The sequence below is a fragment of the Nestor notabilis genome, unplaced genomic scaffold, assembly GCF_000696875.1.
Source record: "Nestor notabilis isolate BGI_N333 unplaced genomic scaffold, ASM69687v1 scaffold13924, whole genome shotgun sequence".
NCBI lineage: Eukaryota > Metazoa > Chordata > Aves > Psittaciformes > Psittacidae > Nestor > Nestor notabilis.
The window spans coordinates 33,705-43,465 of NW_009925595.1; the positions used below are offsets into that span (position 1 = coordinate 33,705).

A 9,761-nucleotide genomic window follows, 5' to 3' on the forward strand; every position below is an offset into this window, starting at 1 on the left:
GAGGTTAGTCGAATTCAGATCTCTGATCCAGTAAATATGGAAAGCAGACTCATTGGGGGGTGAAGGAATACAGAATGCAAGATGCGGCATAATTATCCCCAGCATCTCGTTGGCAGTTGGTGAAATGCATTTCACAATTTCCCTAATGCATTAGTCTTTCACTCTTGCATTCTCAACAAAAGAAGGTGGCTGAATGGGCACAGTAGTAGATCTCCAGTACTGTAATTTTTGTACCTTTCACGGATCACGGGTTTCAGTTTAAAAATATTTTAAAATTAATTTTCTGCATCTTTGATTCTCACTGCTACTTCATGAAACCTAGATTTCCAATCTACAACTTGAAATTAGATGGCACTTTTGTACTAACATGTTCAAATTGTGCATGAGATACTTGATTGAAAGGAGCCATATCAATATAAATTTAATTTCAGGAATGGAACATAGAATAGAAATAATGTATTAACATTAGGAAAATATTTAGATGAACATAGTTTATTAGTAACAGGGCTTGTATACATAAGCCTCTTTTTGTATTAACCCTGCTCATGTTATCATTATCCAAAAGTGCCCTAGTGAAACATTAATTTAGGGAAACAAAGACTGAATAAAACCCGAGTGTGATAGATGCTGTGTTTCGCATAGGCATCTGATAGTGTTGTCCTATAAAAGAGATGATTTTACCCCAGTCCATTCATCTTTAAAGAGTCATTCTTATCAATTATTATTTGACACCCCCTGCAAGGATCTTTGAGGCATAGCATGTCCCTGGCAGTTCCCTGGTCTTTAGACTTAGAAATTCATTGCAGGGCCAAAGAGCTCCTTTGTGCTTGAGATCTCAAAGATGATCCTTCTGTTTGAGAAAGAGTTACTCTTCAGAGCACGAAGAGGTTGCTCAGCTTTTCTTCCAGATCCATTTTGCATCAGATCAGAAAAAGACATCTGAAACAAAACTGCTGTAAGCTCAAAGTACCACCAAAATGATGTGGTAAATTACCAAGGGTAGAGGTACACTTCCACTTGAAAAAATAATATTTTGAAATGGTTTAAAATTCAAAAGGGAAAGGGCAGGGGTATGGGGAGTAGCAGGCACTTGGGTTTTTTTTCTTTTCTATTAATGGAAGAGTTGCATGTAAATGTGTTTTCTTCACATATAGATGGATTTGAATGAAGCAGAGGAAATGATTTCTAGAGCAGAAAACCTGTACAAGCAACCATATTTATGGAATCTTCTGCATTCACTCCCTCACCTTGAATTGAACAGCTTTTATACAGAAGATGAGTTAGCTGCTGTAACAGAGTTTCTAAAAGCTATTCAAAAGTAAGTTCTTTTTCATTCTTGAAAGTACTTTAATATTTTTCATACAATTCTTGTTCTTCTTACTGATTATTTAATAAAATAAGCATCATTATCAGTGTGAAGAGGATGAAATTTGCTTCTGTTTACCAGATTCTGCTTTTATGGAAGTGTGGTAAGAGTTTTCACACATTCTGATTCCTTTATAACCGTATTGTTTTGTCTCTCAAACTCCGCAGAGATTCCCTAGGAGTCTTCAAGAAGTGTCTTCGTGTTAGCAATGCCTAAAATTAGCCCATCATATAATATGGCTTTAAATATTTTAATGTGCTTTGGGAGTCTTTGAAAGACAGAATATTTACAAAAGAATATAATAAAATGATGTTTTGGGTTCTTATTAACTTAATATGTATGTACCACTTAGTCAATATCAGAAAAATGTCTCCATTTTTTTTTCTCAAGCCTCTAGCTACCCAGATAGCTTTGGCTGTTCTCTTGCAAGAAATGAAGCAGTAAGAAAAAACCTACAGAGACGAATCTGAATGTGAAGGTTTTCTGCCTCAGGCACAGGACAGTTGGATCCAGAGGAAGGCATGGTCTCAAAAGCACAGACTGACAAGTATCTATGGAAATTTTCAGGAAAAATATGGAAATTTTTAGGAAAAAGTCAGAAATGTATTTGCTAGAGTAGGTAGTTAGTTGTAGTAGGTTGATAGGTAAATTGTTACTGTCCCAAAAGCATAAGTCTTTTCTGAAAGGTTCTGAGTGTTCCTGAGGTAAAAGAACTTGATCATAAGTTTATGACTATTGCTGTATTCTTCAGCAGCAATAAGCAAAGATAGCAGTAACCACTGGCTACTGCGCTGGGTCAAGTTATTAATCTGTTAATATAATCTCAGCAGTGATTTCTCTACTCTGAGCCTATAGGCATGTGTGGAGTGAGAAGGGGACAAAAGTGGAGAATGCTGATGGTTAATGGTTGTTTTCTCATGGAACTGTTATGCATGCTGAGACCCTGCTTTCCAGGAAGTGGCTCTGCATCTGCCTGTTGATGGGAAGTAGTAAATGAAGTCCTTGTTTTGCTTTGCTTGCATGTATGACCTTTGCTGCACCCATTAAACTGTCTTTCTTTTGATGCATGAGTTTTCTCACCTGCTTTTTACTTCTTTTCTTTTGTCCTGTCCTGCGGTAGAAGGGAGTGAATGAGCAGCTATCTAGGTGCTTGGCTGACAGCTTGAGTCAAACCCCCAAGTGATTAGCAAGAGGAGACTTGGGCTTGGTGTCCTTCAATAATGCAATTTGGAAAAACAGCCACAAAACCCAATGCTTACTCTTGACTAGCTTCATAATACTAACATACATTGAGGTCCTATCCTGGGCAGATTTTAGTCAGCAGAAAGGTTCCTAAATTTACAACTTCTCCCACTTCCTGGACTGTACCATGTTTGTTGTGTCTTCCAGAGGTACTTAATAGAGATTTTTCACACCCACTTGGCAAAGTTAAATAGTGCTTTTCTCTTCTTCTCACATATATTGGAAACTGCTGATCCACTCTAACAAAACTGGATTATTTGCATAGTAACAAAGGAATACTCTATAGAAAATCACTGATAAATTTGACATAAACCTTTAGTAGTAAATTACAGCTACACTAACAAAGAAGCTTGTTTCACAGCTAATGTGACTGAGACTTCCAAGAAATTCAATAGATATATTTTTATCAATACAAGTTTCTTTTTTTCTTTGCAGATTCTGTGGAAATAAAATATGTGTTCTGTGTTCATCCTGTCTTGTTGTGGGGATAATGACTGTGGTTTTGCTCTCATTTTTGCTCTCACTTTTAACTCTTTTTCTTTCCCTTTTTATTTTTATTTTTTTTTTTAAGAGGACATTGGTCCCCTTAGGAGACATTTCCTTAATGAAAATTGAGTGAAACTCTAACTGTAAAATCTCAATTTATAGGTATTTTTTTTTTTTTCAGGAAAAGTCTAATTTGACAAAAACAGCAGTTTTTCAACAATAAAAAAAAGTATTTTAATATTCAATTGCTTGAACATCATCTTTTTCCTCCAAGCCCTTTCAGGTTATTTGGGTGTATAAAGAACTTGAGTTTTGTTTTATCTTCCAGTATCTTAGCATCATGGACGGATTTAGCTATGATGCCATTGGGCGAAAGTTTCTATGAAGTGGTGAAAACAGCACTGAATTTAACTGCTGCAACGGTACAGGATAGGAGCTTTGCAGGTAAGAAATTTGCTTCATATACTTCTTGTTAGAAGTAACTGTCCAAGCTTCTGTTAAGTTCCTGAAGTACAAGGTCTAACAATTGAACTATATTGCTGTAGTGCTAACCCATTTCTTTATCTGTCTTTTAAATGCTAATAGCTGAAGTGCATCAAACTCTGGCAACTATTTGCTAAATAAAACACGTTTGTCTTGTATACTCAATTCAGAATGATATTTCAGTGGTGAATTTTGGAAAGAGATTAAATCACTACAAAAGACAATTTCTTCCATTTAATGCAAGGTAATTACGTTGGAGCCCTTGCAAAGAGGGTGAACCTGAATTCCTTGGGTCTTCTGATGTTCTTCTGGTGCGCACTTTCAGCAATGATCCATATCCAGCCCATGCACACACATCTTCGTGACTATGAGCAGAATTAGATGCACAGTTTAGAATGACACCCTGCTCGGTCTGCTTGCAATCACTCTACAAGGGCATCTCACCATTATCATATCAACTGTCAGATTAAAAGGCCTTGCTATAATACTAATGCACTCGTGGATTTTATCCTAGTGAAACTAGTGTTCAGGTACACACCACACTTTATTTATTTAATTTTTTCTTTTTTCCTTCAGGAAGAACATGGTACTTGGATGTCATCAAGTATGAATTATAAAGAAACAACATGAACAAAAAGCAGGAATGATGTAAACAGAAAGTTTTCTTTCTTTCAGGTTTTCAGTATAATCTTTCTCTCTGGAATGTTTTATGGAATCCGCATGCAGTAAGAACAGAATTTGAATCCAAGTTTGATGATCTTCACATTGAGAAATTGCTAAGTTATATAGCACAATTAAGAAAGGTAAATCCCTTGGAAATTTCTGTGTCATTCTCTTTCATCTTTGTTTTATTTGAAGTGATTTTTTTCATGCCTTGCAGAAGCTATAGTCATATCTTCGATTCATGAGGCAGCAACAGCACTGCTAAATACCCTGGGTTCACTCCCACCAAAATAGAAATGTATTTTGCTTCAGCTGAAATTTCTGAACATCAAGATACTGATAGGTGTAGTTACGTACATTAATGAATTTATGCTTCTATGAAGTCACTACTGAGTATGGCAAAGAAGTCCTGAGTTTATTATCTAATCCTGTAGAGAATGCTGGGGTTTGCTCCTCTGTGCTTTTAAACTAATTCCTAGACTTGAAGCTGCCTGGATTAATTTGACAGGTAGCATTTTTCATCTGGTTTGTTGGACAAAGAATGTCTGTGACTTCTATGTGTAAATTAAGGCACATCAGGAGTCCTTCCTTCCCAGTTGTGAAGTCTTGATACCAATATACTTGACTGATGAGTTTCTCAGTGGGACTATTCAAATATGCCAGTGATGTGCCAAATTTTGAAGGAAATCTCTTTTCTCAGAGGAGGCTTTCTAACCTATCTTCTAGATCAAAGTGACCTGTTGTGATGGTTTGACTGCAAAAAACTTGAAACGTGTTTAGAATTTCAACTGAAGTCCACAGCTTTTGAATTGAACATGTTGGTGTTTATCTGAAATCTGTTTGTTCTTTGCCAGGTACAGTCTGAAGTTGTGCTCCAGAAGAGCTCACTATAAAAATAGTTGATTTACACAGAGGGATAAATTATTAAAAAATCCTTTACTTTTGAATGACCTTTTAATAAAATATCAGTGATGTCCAGCTTGATCAATTGAACGGAATTTGACTGCAGCCTGGTTAGATATGGTTAACTGTATAATCCAAGGCAACACACTCGCTAGCTATTTAAGCTAATATCTTGATATTGTGTGCTTGTGTTAGGGCATTGGAGACCCTGAGAAAGTATGAAGGGAAGTGTGGAAACCTGAACAATGTCTCTTCTGAGCACTTTAATTCTGTATCTAATGCGCCAGGTAGTTTGGGGTCAAAATTTTTAATGAATTTTCTAGTCACAGTTAAAAGGAGTTAGGATGTAGTGTGTCTTCAAAAGTCATTAACAGGAAGAGTTAAAATGAGCTAAATTTTTTTTGTATACTTTAACTGATATGACTTAATTTATATGATTGGGAATAATAACTCTTGCAACACAAAATTTAGAAGTCAGGCTGTGAGGAAAAAATTCTGGCCTCTTGGCCACACTGCTGACACCTGTCATCCTCAATTTAAAACTAGTCTGTTGCATGCAGTCATTGGTTGAAATGTATCACTGTGCTGAGTGCCTTCTACATCAGTAATTTTTATACTTGTGAAGTTGCTTTGACACAGTTATTCTAGTATAGGGGTGCTGTATCATTGACAAGTTTTTTCAGCATCAGCCTGCAAATGACTGTAGAAATAGTAACACTGGTGTAGCCACATGGTGAAAATTCCTTGCATGTACTAGTTTCATTGTTCTGCCATGCCTGTGAGTACCCTAACGGGCCACTGGTGTTTTGTACAGTGTTCTGCATGTGGAATACTTTGAAATATGTGCCCCAGAATATGAGGCTGGATTAAGTGGGCTTTGATCTCACTGAAGGAAGCTATATTCTTTTTTTCACCAGATAAGTAAGTTGATAGCAGAGATAACACTCAGCAACTGTCTTGAGATACTCATCAATTTCTTCTATCCCTGCCAGATTCCCACAGGAGAGACACTGGAGCAGTTTGTGTGCTCTGCTCTGTCCAGAGAGCCTGAAGATGAAGCAAACAAAGAGAATAATGAAGATGACTGTATTTCTGCATGGCATGAGGCCAAAATATATCTTGTTCATGCTGTCAGCAAGCTCAGACTCTATGCACAGGTACACTTTAATAAGTTAATAGATTAAATTCCTAATTTTTGCTTGTAGGTTGTCAACAGTAACTCAGTATAAAGATCTGAGTTATCTATTAAATGTTACTTTCATGAAGTTTTCATCTTGCTAATAAAACAAAATAATCCACAGAAAGAATCGTTACAGTGGAAGTCTAATCTATCACCATGTGTCCACTTAATCAGATTTTGTCATTAACTCAAATACAGATTTGAAATCTAATAGGGAATATAGTGTAATAATATACTTTGATGCAGACGCCTGTCAGAAGGAAGACCCATTTACTGTCCCACCTGGGCCTGAATTAAGGGCAAAACTGAAAGCAAACTATTGGCCTCCATTGATATGGTCTAAAATTAATTTATTTTTACTTTCCCTCCACTATATCTGACAATAGTAGCTGAAACACGTTGCAGGGGATGAGAGTAAATCTCATGTATAACATCTTAAAATTCTGCTCTGGCAGAGCAACTTGGCATGCAGTCTCTATGATGACGTATGTGTAGTTCATGGAGACAAAGATAAACCATTCTGATGTTTTTGAAGGAAAACACCCAGCTGCCTGAGTGCTGGTGTTTGTTTTTTCACTGAAATATGAGATGTTGTTTAATAAAATAATAGAAGTTGTGTAGCAAGCTGCTGTGGAGATGTTTGCAATATCTGGAGAAAGCATGTAGAGCTTACTGTGTGTTTCCTTAAAAATGGAGCCTTTGATTTCTCTCTTGCTGAAGGTTTCACTGATGTATGACTCAAAATAGTAATTTGATTGCCAAATCTAATGCACTAATTTCTACTGTAGCTGTAGGAAAATCTGGTAATAATTTCAGCTATGATTTTAAAACTCTTCGTGAAAGCTGACATCCTTATTATGGCAACCTGAAGTACTGTAAGCTGCTGGCCACTGGGAATTCCCTGGTGAACAGAACATCTCTTAGAGTAAAATTCTGTTATAACCACTTGGCATTAAATAAATTAATGGTGGAAAAAGGAGAGTAGTCAGCAGGTTTGGCCAGGCCTTGATATGCCTTATTTATTCCAGGCTACACAATGGGAGCATGCAGGCTCATTTTCCATCTCTTTATGTAATGGGACACGAAAAATGTTGAAGCTGCTGCCTTCCATTGTCTCGTTAGTGTAGGCAGAAGCCCTGTAAGGGAAAGCAAGCTTTTGACTGGAGGTCTGCTTTTGGCCTCAGGCCATTTTTTTTTACCATTCCTGGGTCTTTGGGCAGGGACAGCACAACATAGGTTGTTAGTTCTCTATATGATGCAGCATGTTATATAGCCAACTTGCAGGTCAGTTGAAACTGTATTAAAAAATCAACCTTTGTGAGGCCAGTAATTTCAGAGTCTGGACGTGTTGCTAGGGAGAAATTTTACTATCGTTATTAATTGTGTGTGTGTTTGGCTTTTTTTTTTTTAGACACGCAGATTCTGTGTATTTTCTAAATAATAAAGCTTTGTTTTTCTAACAAGGTGCATTCTATTTTGCATTCATTTTTCTAGGTATTTGAGCAATGGTTCAACAGCAACAGGCTCTCTCAGACACTCTTTTTGGAACTTGAAAGGCTGATAGATGATTTAATGTCTCAGTTTCTAGATGACAGGAAAGTCAGGAAACTTTTTGCAGAGATAAGTACCCTGATCCAGCAATGGAATGAGAAATCAGATCCATACTTTTCAGAAGGATATGCTGCATCTCCTGATCTGTAAGTTATACTTATCTTTCTACAACTTGTCTTATGAAATTCAGATCAACTGAATATTTATTTTCACATTACACTTCACTGATTTCCGATTTATAAATGATTTGAAAGATTCTACACAGGACCTAAGTTGTAGACATGGAGTTAACGTTTGTCAGAAGCTCATGAGAAGACTGTGGTAGACCACACGAACTGATACTTCTCTCTTTCAAACTGCACATTGGATGATTTATATCCCTTCTGGGAGTGATAATGTTAGCCTTAATTTGGCATTTGTATGGCTATATATTTGTAATAACTCTACTTATTCATATCAAAACCTCTTCTTCATTGGAGGAGAGATGATCTATGCTATACAAATTGATATCTGAGGATTAATCTGAAAGAAACAATCCACTATCCACTGTTAAAAGAGAGACTGCAGTCAAATTGTTCAGTAATTTAGTAGTACATTTTGGAATTTGGTTCTTTTTTTATACAAGAAAACTGCTATACAGCTGCTGTTGTGAGAAACTACAAAGTAGATGATATAGTGAGTGCACAACAAAAAAAAAATCCCATAGTCTTTTAGCAACTTTACCTTTTTGTTTGTAGTACACAATGCTACTTTGCTTCACTTCTTTTGGTTGCAGAATCCTGCATCTGGAGAGAATGCAGTCTGTACTTCAGGATGTACCTCAATGGTCTGTTTCGAAGAGATTGCTTCTGGTAGATGGAGCCATAAGGAATGTAATAGCACAGTATTTATACTTCACTGAAGGTAAAGCTGCATGGTGGTTCCTCGTTTCTATCACTCAAATGACTTCCACAGAATAACATGGGAAATTTATGACATTCTGCCTCTAGGAAGGCATTTGGGCTCTGTAATACATGTCACACAAATATTTACAGCAGGTTTTGAATTTCTAAAATTTCATTTCCCTTAATAGAATCATAGAATAGTTAGGGTTGGAAAGGACCTTAAGGTCATCTAGTACCAACCCCCCTGCCATGGGCAGGGACACCTCCAACCTGGCCTTATACTGGGGGCCCCAGAGCTGGACACAGTACTCCAGGTTGGGGTTTCACCAGAGTGGTGTAAAGGGGAAGAATCGCCTCCCTCGACCTGCTGGTCACTCTTCTTTTGATGCAGCCCAGGATACAGTTGGCTTTCTGGGCTGCAAGCGCACACTGAAGCTGGCTCATGTTAAGCTTCTCATCAACCAACACCCCCAAGTCCTCCTCCTCAGGGTTGCCCTGAATCCAGTCTCTGCCCAGCCTGTGTTTGTGCTCGAGATTACCCTGACGCAGCTGCAGGACCTCACACTTGGCCTTGTTGAACTTCCTGATGTTGGCATTGGCCTACCTCTCAAGTCTGTCAAGGTCCCTCTGGATGTCATCCCTTCCCTCCAGTATGTCGACTGCACCACACAGCTTGGTGTCATCAGCAAACTTTGCTGAGGGTGTACTTGATCCCACTGTCCACATCTCCCACAAAGATGTTAAACAATGCTGGTCCTAATACTAACCCTTAAGGAATGTCACTCCTCACTGGTGACACTTGGTCATTAAGCCATTGATCACAACTTTTTGAGTGTTGACTATCCAGCCAGTCATATAGGTGTGGACAGGAAGTCTTGGTTTTAGATTTGGATGTAGCTTGGCTTTTCTGGCTGGCCATTGCAGCTGAAGCAAAATGGCCACCTTACAGACTGAAGGGCATTACTGCCTAGGGTATTGGACTCATTACTGGAACCAGGGAAAG

General features: G+C 37.8%; 1 protein-coding gene across 1 annotated transcript in view; it reads left to right on the plus strand.

The window, feature by feature from the left end:
• The window catches only part of ABCA13 (ATP-binding cassette, sub-family A (ABC1), member 13), a gene marked incomplete at its 3' end in the record, with an annotated part of 141,259 nt that overhangs the window by 14,021 nt on the left and 117,477 nt on the right, over positions 1 to 9,761 (plus strand). Inside the window, exons 6-11 of the mRNA XM_010013136.1 lie at positions 1,155 to 1,318; positions 3,423 to 3,538; positions 4,253 to 4,380; positions 6,136 to 6,300; positions 7,818 to 8,020; positions 8,650 to 8,777. Of these exons, the coding sequence (XP_010011438.1) occupies positions 1,155 to 1,318; positions 3,423 to 3,538; positions 4,253 to 4,380; positions 6,136 to 6,300; positions 7,818 to 8,020; positions 8,650 to 8,777 (904 nt within the window). The remainder of the gene's footprint in view (positions 1 to 1,154; positions 1,319 to 3,422; positions 3,539 to 4,252; positions 4,381 to 6,135; positions 6,301 to 7,817; positions 8,021 to 8,649; positions 8,778 to 9,761) is intronic.